The sequence below is a fragment of the Pungitius pungitius genome, chromosome 7 (assembly GCF_949316345.1).
Source record: "Pungitius pungitius chromosome 7, fPunPun2.1, whole genome shotgun sequence".
Taxonomy (NCBI): domain Eukaryota; kingdom Metazoa; phylum Chordata; class Actinopteri; order Perciformes; family Gasterosteidae; genus Pungitius; species Pungitius pungitius.
In genome coordinates, this window is record NC_084906.1 from 6,182,300 (window position 1) to 6,204,751 (window position 22,452).

General features: G+C 48.6%; 3 protein-coding genes across 7 annotated transcripts; 1 reads left to right on the forward strand and 2 right to left on the reverse strand.

The window, feature by feature from the left end:
- The first annotated feature begins 629 nt into the window (after positions 1-629).
- Positions 630-14,147, forward strand: LOC119216495 (PH domain leucine-rich repeat-containing protein phosphatase 1-like). Its single transcript, XM_037469403.2, has 17 exons — positions 630-2,532; positions 5,674-5,870; positions 6,273-6,398; positions 6,534-6,682; positions 7,415-7,561; positions 7,771-7,998; positions 8,196-8,398; positions 8,495-8,555; positions 8,675-8,770; positions 9,558-9,713; positions 9,894-10,094; positions 10,328-10,490; positions 10,774-10,904; positions 11,004-11,120; positions 11,320-11,514; positions 11,606-11,843; positions 12,333-14,147. The coding sequence occupies exons 1-17, from the start codon at positions 984-986 to the stop codon at positions 13,470-13,472; spliced, it is 5,097 nt and encodes a 1,698-aa protein (XP_037325300.2). The 5' UTR covers positions 630-983; the 3' UTR covers positions 13,473-14,147.
- A 437-nt stretch (positions 14,148-14,584) lies between these two features.
- si:ch211-191a24.4 (uncharacterized protein LOC100150331 homolog) lies at positions 14,585-18,140 on the reverse strand. 4 transcript variants are annotated; one of them, XM_037469411.2, is made up of 4 exons: positions 17,609-18,140; positions 17,099-17,227; positions 16,451-16,569; positions 14,585-15,953 (listed from the first exon to the last, which is right to left on the reverse strand). In XM_037469411.2, exons 2-4 carry the CDS (start codon positions 17,185-17,187, stop codon positions 15,301-15,303), a joined length of 861 nt encoding a protein of 286 aa, XP_037325308.2. In that variant the 5' UTR covers positions 17,188-17,227; positions 17,609-18,140; the 3' UTR covers positions 14,585-15,300. The 4 variants fall into 4 exon arrangements, with proteins under 4 accessions (XP_037325308.2, XP_037325306.2, XP_062419309.1 ...); XM_037469409.2 differs by having other exon boundaries at positions 16,451-16,572; positions 17,609-18,139; XM_062563325.1 differs by lacking the exon at positions 17,609-18,140 and adding an exon at positions 17,508-17,526 and having other exon boundaries at positions 16,451-16,572.
- Positions 18,141-18,668: 528 nt separating this feature from the next.
- Positions 18,669-21,178, reverse strand: c7h8orf82 (chromosome 7 C8orf82 homolog). Of its 2 annotated transcripts, none has more exons than XM_037469413.2 (3): positions 20,862-21,178; positions 20,734-20,782; positions 18,669-20,100 (listed from the first exon to the last, which is right to left on the reverse strand). In XM_037469413.2, exons 1-3 carry the CDS (start codon positions 21,024-21,026, stop codon positions 19,700-19,702), a joined length of 615 nt encoding a protein of 204 aa, XP_037325310.2. In that variant the 5' UTR covers positions 21,027-21,178; the 3' UTR covers positions 18,669-19,699. The 2 variants fall into 2 exon arrangements, with proteins under 2 accessions (XP_037325310.2, XP_037325309.2); XM_037469412.2 differs by having other exon boundaries at positions 18,669-20,128; positions 20,862-21,177.
- Positions 21,179-22,452: the final 1,274 nt, after the last annotated feature.

The following is a 22,452-nucleotide window of genomic DNA, read 5'->3' on the forward strand; positions in this document are numbered from 1 at the left end:
TATATGCAGTAAATTGTTGAGTAGGTTTCATTTTATACATTTACAAGAAGCATATAATCACATAGTAAAACTAAGCCATATGCTTTGTTTAGGTTAACCAGAATGCTCTTAAATGCCTTATCAAGTAGTACACTAAGGTAACTGCACTGTATGTTGCCTTCACTGACTCAATTAAGCTTGTACTTCATGGTTAATGTAGTGGAGAGAACTACTTATCGTGCTTACAAGAATCTTCTGTTTATTATATTCTATGGAATATCAATGTAAAATATGTACTATACGATACGAGGTTGTTATTTTAGTTAACAGCATTAGTTAATAGATACTTTACGAATGAAGACTTTTTGTAAACTATTATTACATTCCACGACTGGCAACAGACGTATATACAATAAACACCTGACTCATTAATTAAACGTCGGTTTTCTGGCCATCTTTTTCTACATGACACACATTGTGGGTAATTCACACTTTGCCAGTTGTTTTGATTTAGCTAATGCTTCAAACGAGTCGAGAAGTCAGATCCTCTGTCATGTACATATCTTTCCAAATTCCGAGTCTTCAGGAGCACTCAAAGGCGTCATAATTCATATCCGATGAGACCCCGCCCTGTCCACGCTGTACCGCTGACCGTCACTCTCTCATCCTCCTGCACAGCGGCGGTCGCGCCTTGTTGTGCTAGCTTCCATGGCGAGCGACCAGAAAGGGCATTTCTAATGTCGACCAGCCGGTTAGCTCCCGTCAGCGAGCTAACGGGTGTTCTGCGAAATGGGATGATGTAGCTGAACAACTCGTCGGACAAACCGAACAGTACTTTAGCGTGCTAAGCTAACGTGCAGATCCGCACACACACACATCGATAACCGTGGAGGTAAGCGCCAGCGGAGCGGGCTAACGGCTGTAAGCTAACGGGAGCTAGCGTTCACCTGCGGGCTGTCCCGGCTAACTGACGCTAACTGGCTTCACCGTTGCCAGCCAACAGGATGGAAAGTGTGAAGGAAAACCAGCCGGAAGCGCTTTCAACTTCTTCAGCGCCACAACAGGGGGTACCCGATGCCAGCAGTGACAGTAATTCCGCGAAGCCAAGCGGGTTGTCGTTGACAACGCCGTCTGCGGGCAAGCGACCCTCAATCGGGGAGGATGATGGCGGGGGCGCGGAAACGAAACTCTTCGGGAAGGGACTCGCGGCCACCTCCCTGCTGCAGATTGCGATCAGGAACGGAATCTACCAGAATCAAGTTGCCAACGCGGTCGGCGGTGCGACCAAAAGCCAAACCAAAACTGCCAACATATACAGCCTGGCATCGGTCAACAGCACCACCTCTGTCAACTCCATGCTGAGCCGCAGACGGCAGAGACACAAGAGGAATCTGTCTCTGGGGGCTCCGCCGACCAGCGGCTCGCCCGGCGCCTCCTCCGGCGAGGCGGCCGGTCCCGCTCCCACGGCGTCGCCGCTGAGCACCCTCAGCCTGGACCGGAAGACGTTCCTCCGGCAGAAGCAGTCGAAGCAGCTCCAGGCCTCGGACAAGACGTGGGTGAGATCGGACTCGCGGCGCGGCTGCATACACGTCCACGACTGGCTCACGCCCTCCTACCCCCGGCCGGTGCTGTGCACGGTGGACACCACCGCTGCAGAGGTCGCCGCTAGGCTGGGAGGCAGCAAAGCGGGGGCCGTGCTGAGACTCAACGGCAAGACTGCCGCTGCAGTGGACCCGAGCGATCGCTGTAAAGGCAGCAATGGACATTGCGACGAAATCGGGGCGGAGGTCAAAACCCGGGAAGCGGAGGACAACGAGCACACGAAGGCGCACTACACTGACGCCAAACTGTTGGAGGATCAAACCGCGAGTAACTCTTCGTCAGAGGTCTACCTCGATGACATCGGGGTGGATCTGAGCCTGAGCGCGGCGGACTCCTACGGGGTCTACTCCGGTTCGGACATGGAGAGCAGCACCTGTGACGACTTCAGCCCGGGCGGGCCCCGAAGCACAGAGCTCAGCGACGGCCCGGCTCTGGGGACGGACTCCTCCGCGCTGAGCCCGACCGGCGACAGCGCCACGGAGGGGCCCGACCCCTTCGAGAGCTCCTCGGACGAGGTGGATCTCACCTCTTCCCCGACGCACCCGACCGACCGCTGCGCTGCCGACCCGCCCCCCGGAGACGCCCGCAGCGCTTCCAGCCAAGTGACAGCGGCACTGGGTGATGCCGGAGCGGGGGGTAACTCCATCGGACCTCCGTCTAAATGCCCCGGCAGCTCCCAGTCTCGGCCGCTGTCCAGCCAAGCGTCGGAGCGGCCTGACCCGCAGGTCACCCCGGGCGAGGGCACGGGCTGGCCGGACCCGGTTATCGCTAGTCCCACCCCGGCCCTCTTCGTCCAGCTGCACGGGGGAGCCGTGCGGAGGCTCGGGGACGATGAGAGGCCTCTTCACATATTCAACGAGTACCTCACGAATCTGGGATTCGAAGACCCATGGAGGGTGCAGGGGGAGGGGATGAATCCAGAAGTTGGCTGCCTGATCCGCTTCTACTTTGGTGAGTGTTTGCAGTTGTATAAAAGTCTAAATTCAAAACATTTCTTTTTTTTTATTCCCTAAAGAATCATCTGGGGAAACATGCATTTGATTTATTTAAATCCATCATCATTTTTATTATTTTAAATTCTTTTCCAATCCCCATAATGCACCACTGAGCCCATCAGCGGTTCTGTACACCCCTTCAGCTGTACTGGGCTTGTCTCTGCTCATTCATCGTCCATCTATTTTCAGAGCCCCCGTGAGGGCTGTCATTGTGTTTGCTCAGTCAGACTGTTAAACAAGTGTGTTCAATTGTCCCGGGGGGACAATACCTAGTGTTTAGCCTGTAACCCCCTGCCCTCCTCCCCCCCATGTATGTGGGCCTGTGGGGAGACACATCTGGAGGTAACAGGTGTGCTCTTTGGGCCCACCAATCATGAGCCTCCTCTGTCGATGTTGTTGTTATCGATGAAGATCCTGTTTTGCTGAACAGTCGGGTAAGAGGATAGAAAAACAGCTATGATCTCTTATGGGATTAACGCAACTCAATATTGTTTTTGACCTTGTTTTTTCACACCATCAGCAAATACGGTTAGAGCAAAGCGATGGTGGGGGGGGGGGCGTTAGAGGAAGAGAGCATCCTTTTTACTGAAATGAACATATTCAGGTTCATTTGACCTTCATTCTCAATGTGGTTTCAAGTGTACGTCTCTAGAGCTTACATCCTCTTGAAGGAGAGTTATGCTCAGGACTTGGTACAAAACAGGCATTTGATTGTCTGCCCCGTACTGTGACATGACACAGGAACAAAGCAATGACGTAGAGTTATGCCGCTGAAAGGAGAGGCCCTTCCAGCTCGCCGTGGCACAAGCAGCGTGACCCTAGCGTGTCGGGGAAGGGGGAAGTGCTACCGGCACGATGGGGACCTTCGCACGACAAGTGGCGCTGAAAAATGCTCAAGCCGCTTAAATTTAAGTCAAGCAAGATTCTTTTAGCACAAGTTCCTACTTTTTGGTTTCATGATAGTTTGTCTGAAAAAGTCGAACTATCAATAATTGACAAGAAAAAAGTTTTGCTGCATGCTTTCCTTCTTCTCCGTGTGAACATTATGAATTATTTGTTCATGTTCAGAGCCAAAGGAGTTTAACTCTGCATAATCCCTCTGATGCACATCACAAAGTATTCTCTTTCTCTCTTATCACACACACCGAGGCTGTGCTGACAGTAAGAGGAAAGTGACCTTAGTGGAACTCAGATTTCACCCCCTCAGTGTTTCGGCTCTCCCTCAGACAGTCGCAGCAGCAGCAGCAGTCCTCTTCAACTCAGAACTGCAGTACCCAGAGGTCACTGCTCTCCCCTCCAAGGTTACATACTCGCCCGACAAACGTGTCTGATTGATATGCATGCTCTACATTCACTAAATCCCTGCAGGCATACTCCTTCAAATCCTATTCCAACTTTTTTTTTTTTTTGGGAACCAGCATGCTGGTTCAGATTAATCTTAAATCCATGGAGCAGTGTTGTAGCTGCCGCTAATCAGTCCTCTCAGTCGACATTTCGAACACTTGGTGCACTTGGTGACACCGGGTTTGTCAGGGACCAGATGCAGAGAAGCACAGCAGGAGCAGGAAATGGCCATTGGCTTCTTGACGAGAGACCGGATGTCCCCCAGTGAGAGGAATAGACGGAAAGACAGGACACGTGTGTGTGTACATTAACACACGCAGGGAAGGGCGGACCCACACAAAACACATTCCACGTTACCCAGTCGCTGTGAACCTGGTGAGTCTCACAAAATCCCATTTATGCCACATTGAACAAACCATACGCTTTATGGTAAAAGGCACCGCATGATGTAAGCAGCTGGTTATTCTTTTTTTTTTTTTTACACAATAATAGGAATGCAAGAAAACACATGTTAGGGCTTTGACTAAATAGGAATGGAACAGCGTGACACTTGATGGTGCAATGAGATCCCTGTTTATCCTGGATTCTCCATCAGTGGCCTCCTTCGTATCTTTATTTATATTTACGGGGCATCTGCGTCTGCACCGTCAGGACTCCCTGTTCCTGTTAGGACCAACGTACAAGCAGAACAAACCAAGCCAGGAAAGGAGACATCGTTCATGTAGAAGTGAATTAGGGCAGCCGTCTGAGCCGAAACCGTTAAAGTGAGAAGCAAATGAAATCTGTACCTTTTTTGGGTTGTGTGGAAAATCCAATGAGTCCATTTCACTTTGGCATTTTAGAATACGTGATGGTTTGTTAAATAATGAATGTAGTGGTTTGTTGGATGACTCTGACATTTTGAAGACTTAAATGAAGAGGTGATGTGGATGGGATTTCCCAGGAAACTGTTCTCCACTTTTTTAGACTATTCTCTAGATTGGATCTGTGTCTTTACGTAATTGTTTCAAAATACTTAATTTCAAGAGTGCGACTATTTTTAAATAAATACATTTTTAATCAAATTTCAAGTTCAAGAGAAGGGTTTTGTCTTTACAGGGGGGGGGGGTAATGTTTTTAGTTGTTTTGTTTAACAAAAGAATCTTTGCAAATGTGAAATGTTGTCCAAACAGGCAGCCAGCAGTCTCTAAAGTTGAGATATTTGATGAATGAATTACAAAAAGGAAACTGAATCCAAACCAAGGAGTAGGTTAGTGGATGGAGGCCCCAGTGAGGATCAAGGGGACATTACACAACAAGATAATCTGATTCCAGGCCCCGCAGCGGCTCCGCCTCTCCATGTGTCTCCCTTTCTGTTGTTCCGTGTGTGTCCGTTTCCATTCTCAACCAGTTCATAGTTTGTTTCCCTCCCTTGAAAACCCCCAGAGGAACGCCCCAGCGGTTTCCGGGCCGGTCCCCCGGTCGGCCTTGTGACTGTGACTGAACTGCGGCTTCTCCATTGTGACAGCGAGGGGTTAACGTAACAAATCATGGCCGAGTGGCTGCTCGCCCTCTCAGCCCGCGGGCCCTTTGCTACGGTTCTGTTACATAACCACCGGCTCTCTGTGGCGCCCACTTTCTGAAAGGGAAACCCAGTGTGAGAGAGTCGATTCACACAGTTCCAAGCGGCTAAAAATAGTATTTTGTAGTGTTGCAAAAGGACGTTATAAAAAAAAATGTCCCTCTCTCTCTCTCTCTCTCTCCCCTCCTCTAGGCAAGCCTCGGAGTGTGGGTGGCTCTGAGCGTGTGCAGATCTCGGGGGTGTTCAACGTGCGGAAAGGGAAGCTGGCGCTGCCGGTGAACCGCTGGTCGAAGCGGCAGGTCACGCTGAGTGGAACCTGCCTCATTGTCTCATCTGTGAAACACGCCCACACGGGCAAGATGCACATCCTCCCTCTCATCGGAGGAAAGGTACTTTCTGAAGGGTGTGTCATCACTGAACGTGCCTTATTTTGTTTGTGTGAACTACACAAACACCGCCCCGGTGTCCAGTTATTAAGGCAAGGGGCCAACTTGTTAGTAAGGCTTGTTGGCTATTTAATCACAGAGAATATCCATTTAGCAGCTAGCTATTGTTGTAAGTCCCGATCTGTTTGCATCACACCTGCACGGCAGTGTGGGCGTCGTCCAAATTGTAATTATCTGGACTCGTTAGGAAAAGGATGGATTATTATCCATTTCTAAAATGGGATTAAAATTAACAGAATTTCTCGATCATCAGACACCCTTTTGGAAAGTGTGTAATCTGTAAGTCTCATTCTAAAGTTGACTATGCAAAGCTGCAAGGACACTAAAATGTGTCCTATTCGGCAGGTGGAGGAGGTGAGGAGACACAGCCACTGTCTGGCTTTCAGCTCAGCAGGTCCACAGAGTCAGACCTACTACATCAGCTACGCCTCGTATACAGAGCACCTCCGGTGGCAGAGGACGGCCTCAAAGGTACACCAAGGGTTCTGTCTTTGCTGCCATAATGGAGGATGTAGGCTGATTTATCGTGAGCAAGATCGTAGGGTTTTACCCTTTCTTGACCAGCTCTTGTAAAAACGAGCTGCACTTCATTTTGCTTTCTGTCAGATTGCCTCCCAGAGGGTGAACTCAGTCGACCTGTCGGGCTGCAGCTTGGAGGAGCTGCCTGCTCAGCTTTTTTACAGCCAGGACCTTACTCATCTCAATCTCAAAAACAACTTCCTGTCCCTGCACAAAGGTGTTCCAGCGCTCACCAGGTGAGTCCCCCAGCGCTGCGCCCCGCGTGTCCGGGTACAAGGATGAAAAGCAGTGTTTTCCTCTTTGTTATTCTCTCAATGTGTCCCTCAGTACTTTTAAATGTATGTGGTTGGGCAATATAGCGCTGAGGGGATCGCACGGTGTGTATCCTTTAAGTGAACATCTAACCATGCGCTTTGCTCGCGTGTTGCTTCTCCGTAGGCGTGATGTGACACAGCTGTTTTTGCTTCTGAACATTTTATGTCTCTGTCATTTTGGATTTAGTTGAAGCCTGACAATGACTTGATCACAATACATACATTCATAAAGTATAAACAGGGCCATTGTTCCTCCATAAACACTGGTTTCCCGGGTGGTGTTGGGAGGAATGTTCCGGTAGTGTTACCATGACATCCTCTGGGAAGCACCCGGGGCCTGGTTCTGCCTTGTGTGAACTGGATTAAGTTAGGCCAGGAAAGACACACACTACACACACACACTACCTGAACCCCATGCTGCATTGTTACAGTGGAGTCTTTTAGTTGAGTAAACATGCTGCTGTTCCCTTCAGACCTCGTGCTGGCCTCCTTCCACAATCTTCCTCGTTTATGAGAAGGCTTTTATGTAACTAAAATACGTTTTCACCACGTTTTGTTTTTGGTTTGAACTTTGTTCAGATGAAGAGGGATTAATATATTCGTCCCTCTCCTCCTGCCCCTTTCTTCCCGTCTCCCTCTTCCATCTGTCTCTAGGTTTTGTAAGCTGAGAAGCCTCAGTCTGTCAAATAACACTCTGGCCGACTTCCCCCTGGCCTTATGCGACATCACCTCGCTCACAGAGCTCAACTTGTCTGGGAACCGCCTCTGGTCTCTGCCCGCCGAAGTAGGAGCCATGCACAAGTAAGAAGGAACAAACGTTGACCTCTGGGCTTCATCTTTTGATGGTGATGCTGTTTGTCGTGACTGACAGTGTTTCCTCACTGTGGTTCAATCGGTGCAGATGAATCCTGCGTTGTATTAAGTGAACAGACTTCAGCCCGGGCGGCTCAGAGGTTCAAGCGCTCCCGTCATTGTGTGCAGTGCGTCATTGTCTTGTTGTTGGTGTCCAGCCTCCAGACTCTTCTCCTGGACGGGAACTCTCTGGCTTCTCTACCCGTGGAGCTGGGCTCCCTGGAAGGCCTGACCTACCTCGGCTTGTCCTTTAACCGCTTCCACTGCGTCCCCCCCGTCCTGGAGAAACTGCGAGGCTTGGAGAGACTCTGTCTGGCAGGGAACCAGCTGTCTGTGCTGGATATGGCAGGACTGCAGTGGCTGCCTGCTCGCCACATAGATCTCAGGTGAACAAACCCACACAGACTCTTTGCCATTTATAGATCCTGTATGAAAACTAGCTCATCCCGGAACTCCCAAGATGTTGAAGGATAGATATGCTCTGTATTTCTGCACCACAACATGTTATTGTCCCCTGGATTTGAAAATCAGCAGGTTGAATAAGTTAATTCCACTTTCCTCATGTTCATTTATCCTCCTACAGGCTAAACTGGCTTCAGAAGGTGACGGTGGGCGACGCGGAGCAGCTGGTCCACATCGTCCAGCTGGACCTGAGGGACACGGGGCTGCAGGAGCTGGATGTCACTGCTCTCAGGAGGCTGGAGCTCCTCCGCTGTGACCGAAACACTCTGTCCCTCCTCAGAGTTAATGGCCACGCCCTGAAGAGCCTGCACGCTGCACACAACGGTACTAACATTTGTTATGGGCTGTGCAAATGTTTAACAGGTGACGTGTGCAGCTATACCTTCAGGTGATAAAGAATGCTGCATGTTGTGCTTGTAGAGCTGAAGCTGCTGGAAGTGGAGCCGGTGCCAGAGAATCTGTCTGTTGTGGATTTGTCCTGGTATGAATCTATGAATACCTAACTGCCCCGTTTACTGTGTGGAAAAGAAGGCCACGGTCTTCTTATAAGCTGGGTGCTGACTGTTTGGTGTGGTTTTTGTTTTATTTGTATTATTTAAGGAACTCGCTGGAATGTGTCCCCGCCTGGGTGTGTGAGAGCAGCGGACTGGAGGTGTTGGACATCAACCACAATGATGTGATTGAGCTGCCGGCACAGTAAGCAACACAAAAAACACTTTCTTCACAAAAATCAAAATGAAAAACGTTGGGCAGGTGCTTGGATGTAATAGTTTAACAGCTCACGTAGCACATGATAAAAGACCTCAGCATATAAAAAGCTAGCTATTACATGCATGGCAATTTGCTCTGCTAGGAAACAATGAAGAAGGAAAAATGGAAATGATTTAATAGAAATCACTGCAGTGGTACCATTACAGTACTGACTCAGGGTTGAAGCTGATGAAGAAGCAGAAAAGTTCAAATCATTTTATAACGTAGTGCAACATTAAGTGAACATGGTTTTAATTTTAGTTCAATTAAACGGTAGAGTTCCTAGTTTTGTCATAATTTCAAGACTCATTTTACCAAAAAATAACAACAAACTTTAAAGTTGCATCTTAATATTTCAGTTTGATGTTGATGAACCATTTACTGGTGGTAACAGCGAATGCCATTTTAAACAACAACAAAAACCAACTGTTTCTGTTTCATCAGCTCCTACTTGTTGCATTAGGTCCTGCACACTGAGCTACTGTTACCAAAGAATCACCAATGCATTACCTCATTCGACGATAGACAGCGTTTATTCTGGGACAATGTGGCTCACCTACATCACTTTGCAAATCTGCAAATATTTGATGCACACATGTAATTCAAACTCACGGTCGTGCTCTTGTCCAGCCAGCCGCGAGTTAAACGTTGAGAGTGAAAAGAGTGCAGATTGGCTCGGTGTAACAGAAGGCTCCGCACACTAGCCCCCCACGTTGATCTGTGTGTTGCGTAGGCTGCTGTCCAGTGGGAGCCTGAGAAAGCTGCTGGCGGGCTGGAACCAAGTGTGTCGGCTGGCGGAGCGGCTGGAGAGGTCGCAGCTCGAGGTCCTGGACCTCCAACACAACCATCTGACTGAGCTCCCACACAACCTGTTCATCAAGGCACAGAGGTGCACTCGGTTACACGGCCATGCTCGCTTTCTTTCTCTGTTCCTTCCATGTTTTTATTTCACATCTCGTCATGTGCATCTTTCATTCTCTACTGCCTCCCTTCACACTGGCAATTTCTTCTTTGTTACGTCATCTATTAAATTAAACAAAACCGTTTCTCTGTTGGGATTTCATCACAGCTTGAAGTACCTAAATGTGTCGGCAAACAAGCTGGAGAGCCTCCCTGCAGCGAGCCTATCAGAGGACAGCTTCAGCAGCCTGGAGGAGCTGTATGTGACCAATAACCGCTTGACGGACAAGTGTGTCCCTCTGCTGACGGGGCACAGCCACCTGCGGGTGCTTCATCTGGCCTACAACCAGCTACAGACGTTCACTGCCAGGTAAAACACAAGCAAATCATCATGGGCGCCAGCTATATTTAAGTGAGGCTGCAGACCTACTTGTAGCCCCACGTGCTTTTCAGGAGCTAATCCTAGAAACGTGGTACATTTTCACACACAAGGGCCCTGCCTCGCTTCCGATTCGGGTTGAGAGAGGAGTTTGATAAATTGGGTTTCCAAAAATAACGTTTGCGGTGCCAGTGCTCTGATGCGTAGCTCCGCCTCCTGCGCAGTAAACTGGCCCGACTGGAGCAGCTCGAGGAGCTGGACCTGAGCGGCAACCGGCTGAGGGCCGTGCCCACCACCATCCTCAGCTGTCAGCGCATGCACACGCTCTCCGCCCACTCCAACTGCATCAACGCCTTCCCCGAGGTGCTCCAGCTGCCCGAGATCAAGGTTGGTCCGATATACGCAGGCATTTTTAGGCTCCGCCTCCGTTCATCCATTCGGTTGGGATGGTCCTCTGGGGCTCAAAGGTGCAAAAAAAGTTTTTTATTGTAGACACGCATACACACATGGCCTATGATCAGATGTTATGGTACTACTATGCTTCTTCTTTCCTGTTGTTTTTCTCTGTACCTCCGTGTTCACTGCTTCATGTCCTCCCAGCGACAAACAAGTGTGATGCAAATGAGGAGTAGTGCGGTGAGGTGAACTGATTCTCGCTGTGCTTCCACAGTTTGTCGACCTGAGCTGCAACGAGCTGACCGAGGTCACTCTGCCGGAGACCCTCCCTCAGAAGCTCCAGGAGCTGGACCTCAAAGGCAACCCTCGCCTTACCCTGGACCACAAGAGCCTGGAGCTTCTCAAGTATGGACCGAAAAGATCCTGCATTGGAGTATTGATAATCATTATTAATCATGGGAAGCATATTTCACTTTCTCTTTTTTTTTTTTTTTTCCTTTGCAGTAACATCAAATGTTTCAGGGTGGATCCGTCGCCCTCAGCTCCGTGTGTGAGTGAGAGCCACGGGGCCCCGTCGGTTTGGAGCCACGGCTACACCGAGGCCTCTGGAGTCAAAAACAAGTCAGTCCACCCCCCCTGCTTCTGTCCATCTTATCACTGCCATCGTTATGCCGAATGTCTAGAAGAACCCAATTGAGACTCTCTGCTGGATTCTGGACCAGCCACGTAAATTAGACCGAACTTGGAGGAGGCGGGTTGACACGGAGGCAGTGACGTTCATCCTGTTACCCATGAACACCGGCGTCCTTCTTGTCCTCAGGCTGTGTGTGGCCGCTCTGGCTCTCGACGGCTTCTGCGGGATCCGCGAGGCTCTGTACGGAGTTTTCGACGGCGACAAGAACGTGGAGGTGCCTTACCTGCTGCAATGCACCATGGGGGACGTGCTGGCGGAGGAGCTTCACGGGGGCCAGAGGCAGGGGGATTACATGACCAACACTTTCCTCACCATGCAGCGGTAAACGCACAGTTCGATTCCCGCCCCCGAGGCGTCCGCGCCGAACGAACGCACTCCTTTTGCTGAGTCTCTGCGTGTCGCTCTCCTGCAGGAAGCTGGGCACGGCGGGTCAGAGGATGGGGGGCTCGGCGGCCTTGTGTCACATCCGACACGACCCGGTGGCTCCCGGCGAGCGCGGCGGCTGCTTCACCCTGAAGGCCGCCAACGTGGGCCGGTGCCAGGCGGTTCTGTGCCGCGACGGCAAAGCGGTGCGGCTTTCCACCACGCACAGCGTCAAGGAGGGGCCCGAGTACCAGAGGGTCCGGCAGCACAACGCCATCATCACCGAGGTGAACACGAGCTCGGGTTTCTGATGGGGAGTTGTGGGCACTCGGGGCTGATTTATAGGTCTGCAGGTGCAAGAGTAGGGACGTAAATAATTTAGGAGAGGCCAATTCTTTTAAGTCGATTCTAAAGCGTCTTTCAAACAGCGCTCTAAACATGCCTTTTTACAGCCTCCCAAAGGTGAAATCATATCATTGAAAGGGAAATATCCCTGGATGTTGAATATCATTCGAATTATTTTTTGTGGAATTGATGAGCTTTCTGTTTTTTTATTTTTTTTATTTTTGTAAGTTATTAAATTAGGTTAAAAGGATTTCAAATAGATACAAATTAAATAGTGAGGAGTAGATTTGGGTCAGAAAGTCACTAACTTTCACTATTCCTGAACATTAATTACACTAATGTATTTCTTGTAATTAGTGATTATTAGTTAATTCTATGTTCGATCACAGTAAATAGTGGAATCACGTCTCCTCTGTCCCGCTCATCTACAGGATAACAAAGTCGGTGGTATAACGGACTCCACCCGGATCATGGGTTACTCCTTCCTGTGCCCGTCTGTGACACCCAGACCCCACGTCTCCACGGTGACCCTCACCCCACAGGATGAGTTCTTCCTCTTGGGCAGCCGGGGCTTGTGGGACATGGTGTCCCCCGGCGAGGCGGTGGAGGCGGTCCGGAACGTACCCGACGCTCTGGCTGCCGCCAAGAAGCTGGTGACCTTGGCCCAGAGCTACGGCTGCTCCGACAGCCTGAGCGCCGTCGTGGTGCAGCTCAGCATCACCGAGGACTGTTGCTGTTTCTGCGAGCCGCCGCCGCCCCCTCCCAGCCCCGGCCCGGCCTCGCACACCAGCGTGCACGCCTACTCTGCGAGCGCGCCGCTGCCGCTGGCCCCCTCGGGAACCGCGAGCGAGGCGAGCAGCGAGTTCAGCACGTCGGAAATGAGCAGCGAGGTGGGCTCCACGGCGTCCTCGGAGGAGCCGCCGCCTCACGCCGACCCCCCAGCGGGTCACCCCAATCTGCCGGGGCAAGGCGGCGCGCGGCGGCCGGCCTGCGCAGGCGGCAGCGGCTTCCGCAGGCAGTTCTCCGGGGCGCTGTCCGACAACGGGGTCGACAGCGAGGACGAGGAGCCCATCGCCGGCGTCTTCTCCAACGGCAGCCGCGTGGAGGTGGAGGCCGACGTCCACTGTCTGCGCCGCCACGGCCGCCCGGCGCCCCAGACGCCCGCTCAACCGAGCACGAGCACCCCCGCCCCCGCCGTCGCCTCGCACCACGAGCCTGCGGCTCTTCCTCTCTCCTCCCCGTCCCCCTCTCCGGTCTCTCCCTCCTCTCCCTGCCTCAGCGGGGAGGCCCAGTCGGGGACTCTGGGCCGCAGGGCTCGAGCCAATGGCTCGGTGGCCTGCCAGGGGAGGAGCCAGGACATCATCGAGGAGGCGGCCGACGCCCCCGTCAGGAAGCAGGGGGGCTACTTCAACGCTCCGGCCCAGCCGGACCCCGACGACCAGCTTATCATCCCGCCGGAGCTGGAGGAGGAGGTCCGGCAGATCATCCAGCAGCAGCAGCAGATCCAAGCTCACAACCAGCCAGCTCACAGCTACCAGAAACCGGCGGACTATTTCGTCACGCCCCTTTAACCGTAACCGAGGACTACCGGGGTTTGCCCGATGGAGAGCGGTGCAGTCTGCTACGCTCTCATTGAATTACTGCTCCCTCCAAAAAGTGTTCTGTACATGCTCCGGCACCAGAAGAACTGTGGTTTTTTTGTTATTCACTTTATTTTTTTACTGTTCACTCTATGCCCCTTGAAACATGATGCAATTTTTGATACTAAACACTTTGTGTTGATGAAACATTAACAATTGATTCCTTTTTACCATATCTTTGATTTGACGAAGCACTTTTTGCTTTTTATTTGACTTTTGAGATTCTATGTTAACCGGTACTGTTGAGATACGAACCCCTGTCTTTGTGTTGCAGCAGACAGTCCTCCTGTTTGTCGTGGCAGCCGACAGCCTCACAGTTGTCGAAGTTAGTAGAACTGTTAAAAACTAGCTCCTAGGAGTTAAATACTTTAAAGTGACCTAGTCACTGACGCATACTAATATTCTCTGAGAGAAAAGATGATATGCCATGTTTCTGTTCCCAGGGGCAGATTGCAGAGTGGTGCTGCAGTGTAGAGTAAATGCAGGGGGGGGGTGGGGGGCTCAGCTCAATGAATGTTCTCAGAACAATGTTACAGACACCTGGAAAATGGCAAATCGCACAAGAGAGCTACTTTTACCATATAATAAATTAAAGTTTTCAGATAAGTGCATTGAGTTGACTGACTTCTTGTGGAGGGTTTGGTTAGCCAGCTTTTAAAGCCCGATTACACACTACACACCAAAGGAATATTTCTCATGTAAATGTGTCTTTGGTATCAAGCCGTGAGACGCTTTGGGTTTTGTTTCAATTCAACAATTACAAATGTGTGCTTTCTATAGAATCTTTTTAAAACAAATGTATACAACACGTATACATGATACTAATTACCTACTTACTGTTGACTGGGGCAATTTAGATTAGCGACAAATTGAATAATTAACCTCTTTATGTTCTAAAGTTATTAAGCCGTAGACAAATTCATTGATTTATAAAGTGTATGCCATGATGTGCCACTTAAAACTGACATGTATAAGACAGGAGAAAATGTTGGTTTTGTTTGAAATTGTAGTCTAAATAATCATTTCAGATCTGGATGAATTGATAAAACTAACCCATTCACCTTTATTGCTTTGGGTTGGCAGCATAAATGTTAATAGCACTGGAAAGATATCCCAGCGTACAGACACTTTATACATACGGCTTAAGATCGAAACATACACGGAGAGAAACTGCATGACGACACGCAGCTACCTGCATTCCTCTGAGCTGACGTCACGCTGCTCGTGCTGCTGTGATACAATCGCTGCGTTGTGATGTCAAGTGGTCCAATTAGAAACTTCCTCACAGTCCAACACTTACATCACCGCCGTGTCCTTCAGGGTATGTTTGGCCCATCGTGTGACTGCTGGCAGAAGGTCTCTGGAGGGAACAGAGCCTCTCGTGCTCCCTGCGGACCCTTTGCCTCTTCACAATGTGAACCACAAACAAAGCAGGAGAACGCAATCGCATTCATTTGAGCCGTTACATTCTTGTACGGTGGCAGTTTCATTAAGGTTGCATTTTGAAGTCCAACTTTGATATTACAAAAAGCAATTACACATGTTAAAAACATATACATAAATCCTGGAATTATCTTCCATGTGATCCCACAGAACTGTGGATTTATGGAATTCATGGCTTCTGGGTCTAGTTTTTAAAATCCTTGATTCATTAACAGAGCGTCATTCAGGTGGGACGTGTAACTCCTCCGCGGCGCACTGCGGGTTTCCATGGCGATCCCTTAACGGGGGGGGGGGGGGGGGCCCGCTCCGTGGCGTCTCACACCGCCGTGGTATCGGCCCTCAGCGGCGCCCTCTGCGGGTTCGCTCGGGCCCGCTGCTTCTCCGCCTCCCGGCCTTCCCGCTCCCAGCGCCTGACCCGTCTGATGGTCAGGAAGGTGAGCGCCGTGCCGGCGCCGTAGAGGATGGCCGTGATGAGGCCGAACAGGGCGACGGCCGCGTCCGCCCCGCCCACGTCGCAGCTCATCCAGGTGTAGCCGCCGCGGGCGTAGATCCTCTCGCGCTGCTTGCACACATCTGTGGCGTTGACGCCGATGACGAAGTGGAGGTAGAGCCCCACGGCCACCACGTACGCCGCCGCGCCCACCGCCTGAAACACCAGCGCGCCGTACAGAAGCTTCCGGGACATGAGGTGGGGCGGCTTGTTCCCGGCCACCACGAACAGCAGCGAGAGGACGCCGGCGGTGAGGCTGAAGGCGATGCCGCCGTAGATGCCCGGCGCCCTCATCTGGCTGTACTGGCTGTCCAGCTCGCGCGCCTTCTGCAGCTCGGTGCCCTCCAGGTTAAAGTTGGAGTTGATGTCGAAGCCGCCCAAACCGCCCATGGCGGACAGGCCCGACGTCACCATCTGAGCCGCCACCACGCAGATCAGGACCAGGCCGTTTGTGAGTACAGAGCAGATGAGCACGATGCCTGAAAGGGAGAGGCGTGACACGCGTGAGGAACGAGATCACAAAGTATGATCAGGGGTACCGTTGGTTGTCATTGGCTGTTGGGCGATTTATTACACAAAATAAACTGTATCTTGGAGGCCGCTGGTCTGAGCTCGGAGTGCATGTGCTGGGTGTGTGGTGTTCTGGGACTAGTACGGCCTTCCTTCTGCAAGGGGAGCTGTAAATCCTGAATCTGTTATTAACTTTCCCCGGAGGAACACTTTTGTTCTAATGGTCAGGACCGTGTGACTCATCTAACAAACTCTGATATCAGGTTACGATCTGTCTCCTTCGTTTAAGTCAGCCAGTGTGTCAACACTGAGAAAAGAACCCTAACCCCAGAAAAACCGGTCCGTGCAGTATTCTAGGAAGGAGGGAACTATGCGAGCCGCACTGAGACTGAAACCAAAGTCCGCCCTAGAAGAGCTTCCTTTTTTTTTTTTTTACTCAGGCCAGATACTTCCACTGGGAACTTACCTCTCCTGGAGCAAATGTGTGTGCATTTGGACTCATTGTGCTCCACCCGAGGGGCTTCCCGCGCACGGCTGGGAGGGGGGCGTGCCTCGCTGGGGTGGTAGGGGGGCCGGGAAGACGACCTGCTGCACAGAAAACACGTTGTCTGAACGATCACCTCTATGGTTTGGTTTGAAATTAGCACAAAACGATGGATGCCTAAAGCCAGATGATCTAAAACAGAGAACTATTTTTTCACTTTTACGATTTTAAATGTCAATGGCGATATTAGAACAAACTTGTTGGTGACAGCAGGCTGTCCTCACAAATCACAAAAACAAATCACTCAAGGTCGGTAGCTGACAAACAAAATATAATAACGGCAGTGAACGGTATATAGCATTTGACAATACTGTGCAAACTATTATTATTATTATTGTAGAATAAGTCATAAAGTGAACAATCCACTGTGCATCAACATGAAGCAAATTCATGTACACAGTGACTGACGGTAATAGTTCATTGTCATATTTATTTGTATTGTTTAACGTTCTTGTGCCTCCGTAAATAAAGTTCTTATTATGAACCAACATTTTAACCAAATGACACTGGCCTCCCTTGACTCCATTGGATGTAGGACACAGGTAAGGATGTCATTAACGTAAAGCACACCTGTCAGGTGAGGGCCGCCTGTCTCGGTCTTGTCGGTGGTCCCCGTTTCTCTCCCGGTGTCCCCGCTTTGAACGGGGCGGCTGGCTCATTACGCTGATTGAAACCGATGGGTCCCCACGCTGAACTTATCTTTGAACAAATAGAAACGGGTTAATCAACAGTAAACGATTCGTTTTAAGGTCATATTTTGCAACGTTAAGCCGTAACGACAGTTGCTTCTGACTTACGTTAGAAAAACACAAAAGTAAAAACAAACGCGTAAAGTGACGAACTCTATTGTAGTAATAATAATAATAATAATAAAATATAATCCAACTAAAAAAACATTTATAAAACAAGGAAGCTTTCTGAACGCCATGAAAAAGCAACATTGGAGCCGAAGGCAGTTTAAAATAAAAAGAGAAGAAACCTCCTTTATGAAACGTGCGTCATCTTGTTTAACATCTTTAATCAGTTAACGTAGATTAATACTTTGTTAATTCTTCCGTACACGATCAAAGATACACCTACTGTCAATATGCGTCGACGAAAGCGCTTCAAAGTCCAACTATAACGCCATTTTATTGGAATCACTCTCCGGTGTCCAGGTAGAGACAGCTCCACCCAACGAGGAGGAGCAGGTGGAGCAGGTGGAGGAGGAAGGCGGAAGAGAAGCTACAACTTCTGTCACGGCCTGCGGCTTTTCAAATGGATATTTTTGAAGTCGTCACTGTCTTTGAGGCCGAAGAAGCGCCCTTCTGCTGTAATGCATGTGGTTATTTATTGATGGTCTTTTATTAGCCGACAGAGTTGCACGCTGCTCCCTCAGAAGCTGAGAGATGCAGTTGTTTCAACACAAGGACGGAAATGTAGGATGATGAATAAGGACAAACGGGCCAAAGATGTTGGGATAGAAGTAAGAATATGCTGTGTGCACAATTATTAGGCAAGTTGTATTTTTGAGAATTATTTGTATTATTGAACAACTACGGTGCTCTCGGCCAATCCAAAAAAACAATAAAACCCAAACCTGAATATTTAAGAGAGTAAAGGAGAGGTTTTGGTGTCCTTAGGATAATATCTATGTGTGCACAATTATTATGCAACTAAATGAAATGCAAAAGATCTCACATGTTTATTTCCATATGTTAAAAAGTGAGAATAATAAAACAAACAACTCAAAATGTAGGAATAAACATCCCTGACATTATTCATGGAGTTAGATTCTTGATCTGTTAAAGATCAACCAAAGCCTCCCAGACACGGTCCTGAGAGGTGTCCTGTTTAAAAAGGCTCCACAAGTTCTCAATAGGGTTTAGGTCAGGGGAGGAAGGGGGGCCATGTCATGTGATTAAAATCATGGTCTTCTTGAGAGATACAGATCTTTTCCTGTACCACTGCTTAAAGTGTCTTCTAAAAACTGGCCGTATGTTTTGGGAGTTGATACCAAAAGCTCATACCATTTTTTTTTCTCCACACGAGTTGGGAAATATGCATACAAATGATGAGTAATTGTGCACACAGTGCACAGCAAGGTAAAAGGGACAGTGGTGGGATGTGAAAATGACCATAACAATACATTTAGAAAATCTAGTTTTTGAATACACTTTTAATCTATACGTTTTCATTTTTATTTACTTAACATGCGCAGCACATAGGGGTGTTGGGCATATTTAAATAATATAATTTTGACTTTCTAACCCTTTATTTTTAGTTGCAGAAATGGGATTCCATAGGTTACTGATGTGTGATTTCTATAAACTTTGAGACTCCTACAGCATCTGAATGCTCCTATTTAATCCATGCACACACATGAATGCTTTTTACAAGAGTTCCAGGATCCACAGAAGACCTTTCATGTAAAACATGTATCAAGATTATCACATCAAACATTACAAAAGAAAATAACCAGTCAATAACCTCACTTTATTAAAGAAGGATCTGACTATATAGTCTACATTTTTCCCATCATATTTCAACAACATGAAATACTATTTGATTCAAATCTATGCAATCACAGCAATACATCTGTATTCATTTCAGTCAAAATGATTAAACATCTGGGACTCCACTCCGTGAATGCAGCTGTCTTATGACAGGTATGTTAAGGATTTGTAGGCTCTGTGTTGCCTGTAGTTTGATGAATAAATGATTCAGCGTGGCCAATCATGTGGATTCCTGTTATATTATTACTAGTTATTTGATCTTGTTTTGTACTACATCTTTGTGTACCTTTGCTGCTGTAATCCCGGAAATTTCCCTGCTGCAGAGCAATTAAAGGATTATCAACTGCTAACTACTCTTTAGCAAAGTAGCTTTAATTACCAGCTTTTTACTTTTGGCTTAGCTAAGCTCGCAGCATTTTGCTGTGTAGCATCTCTGTCCATCCTGCAGGTCACGATGATAAATGTAGTCATTCATGAGATGATAAACGATTAGAAGGTTTTCCCTTCTGCTGCATCCAATTACATGGTCTAATTTTGTGTTGACATTTCCCTCGGTCACCATATGCTGGACTGTCTTTAGATTCCACACGTTGGACGCGTTCTGGTAGTTATTGCAGCCCACCCGGCTGCCCTCCGGTCTCCTCCGCTGCGGGGAAGCATCCTGCAAGCTCGTCGGTCAGCGTGTGCTTCTGCCCCCCCCAGAGAAAGTGTGTAGGCTGTTCTGATTGGCCGTGCTCCGCGGAATAAACAAAGAAGGGGCTGAGCTCGATGGCCAGAGCCGACCTGACCAGGCCAACTCGCCCCTCGCTCTCAGAGCACGGGTGGTAGACTCGTCCGCTGACGGGATGCATGTAGAGCGCCTCCGGGCGGAACGGGGCGGACAGCAGCTCCGCCCCGCCGCAGTACGACAGCAGCTCCCGAGCACCCGGGACCCCGGGCGACCCCGCGGGGCTCTGCAGCAGGTGGGTGAAGACCACAGGGCGGTCATCGCAGCGCACAAAGTTCCTCTCCCTGCCACACGGGGACAGGAAGGGGAAGTCCTCCTGGTAACGGCCGCTCTGATTGGGACGCAGCCGGCTGAAGAAGAAGACCAGGAACTTTTTATCTGGCATGAAGGAAAGAGGGAGAGCGAGGAGTTGCTGAGCATACAGCAACGGAGAGAACGTGTGATGAAATGACTCGGTGGCTCTACTGTTAAAAGGTCAGGTGGGAGAAAAAAATTTTTTGTAGGTTTCACATTTTTTTTCACAGAATAGACATGGTATTGGTACTATTCTGTTTTTCTTAAACAAATTCCAGGAACCAATGAAAATGTGTGTGTGCACACCAAAGCCCTCCACTGTTGTCCAAAATGTATTCAAAACATTTGCATGCTCCTTCATTACAATAAACACACACATTTTGACTAAATCCCATTTGAGCCGTTCTGCAGACACAAATACTAGAGCGGAAAATGTGGATTAATCCGCAGCTAAAAATAGTACCCAACAAATGCAGAATTCCTTTAAACCGGAGAGGAACGTGCTATTTGAATCGTATTATTCTGCTGTTTAACTCACGTGCCAAGTAGCTGGTAATGTCAGCGCCACCTGACACATTTAATACTAGACTGTTTGAGCTGGAGGTAGTTTTGGGGCAATTCATAAATGACATCTAATAATGCATTGGACCTATTATTAAAAGCTGTTGATTATGTATTTGAAGTTTTACCTTTGAAGCAGGTGACAAAGTTCTTCAGTTTAGTGTCGTCGAGGAAAAGCTGTAAGTGGAGCACATACGGACACGTCATGCTACATGTAGCATTTGTTGTGTTTAGTCCGGTCAGTCTGCGCACTCACCTGTCCTTGGTGGTCGATGTAGTAGAAGTACTCCCGGATGCGCGGCTCGGGGCTCTGGCCCTGGACGTATGTAGCGGTGAGTCTGGAGGCACGGCAGCCGGCGGGCGGGCCTCGTAGGGCGGCCAGACCTCTGCGGCTGAGAGCAGCAGCCCGGAGGAACAACATGTCTTCAGCGGGGGACACGCCGTGTGTCTCCGGGAGGACTCGAACACTGACAGGAGGACTAGTGCGTTAGACTACGCTGCTTCTGACCGTTGTTTTGCACTCGTGATGTTGTTAACAGAGCAACACGCCGGAAGTATTTTTGCCCCTGCAACCTTGTCAGTGTGTGATTACTGCCACCTGGCGGTCATTGGTTACAACTACACAACTACTTGCAGAGAACGCGTTGCATTGGTAAAAGCTGAAAAACATTTATCTGAATTGTTGAAAAGCCCTTATGATGAAATCAAGAGAAACCCATAAGCAAAGTGCTAATTTATAATGCAGGGAAATTTACAGTTACGGTAATAGTAATATAATAGCATAATAGTTGTAATACATTTAGTATTATGGCTGTAGTGGTATTGGTTGTAGCAAAAGTAGTAATATTAGAATTTATAGTAAACGAAAAATGGTAGTTGTAGTATAAGTATCATTATTCGAGAAGCTTAAGAAGAGGTTGTAACTAATCATATAAATAGCTGTGGTTGTAAGAGTAAATGAAACAGAAGTAAAAGTAATAGTAGTATTTTAGTTGCAATAGCAGAAGTTGTGCAAATGGCTGTAGTATTAGGCAACAAGTTTTGAGCTGAGAGGGGACGACAACGAGAGCAACAACCAAAGCCAGCAGCACACAACCGACGAGGTGTGAGGAGGCTCCAGCACCACCTTCAGCTCCAGACTTTATACGCAGGACTGCTTTAATGTTGAGTTCAGTTTAATAATAAAAAATGATCCAATATGTAAAATGTTCCGCCGTGATGTCTCACACTTTACCCTCACTGACGTTGGATTAACTTGAATATTCTTCAGCAATCTGTTGAAGGCCACATACGCATCCGACAGGCTTCCAAAAACCAGTTGTATACAAGAAAATGTGTTGCATATTTCTCCTTCAACGCAGTGTATACCACAAACGAACGGTGGGTGCGTGGTTCACCCTGGATTGGACATTACACAATACAAGACAATAGAGAAAGGCAGTCTGGTCATGAGCTGAGAACTTTGACAGAAAATAGACCCAGTGAAAATATCCAGTGTATTGACTTAGTATTCATGTTGAAAAGACCATAATCAGTTAGAAGGTGCTGGAATGTCCAGAGATTTAGAAGGCAAATGAAGGTACCTCAACACGAGCTAGGGCATTCAAAAAATAGACAGTTCAAATATTTACTATTCTTACTAACTCTACACATTGTATATACAGTTTTCATTGAATGTATTGGTAAAAAAACATGTTGAATGTGCGCATCAGCCAAAAAAGCACAAAGCTATTACATTATTTCTTTATTGACTCTGAATTCTACAATTTGCATGCAAATAATGATTCAACAGCGTAAGGGTGCATTTAACTCCACTACATGTATTCGACTGTTGTAGCTGTGACTTG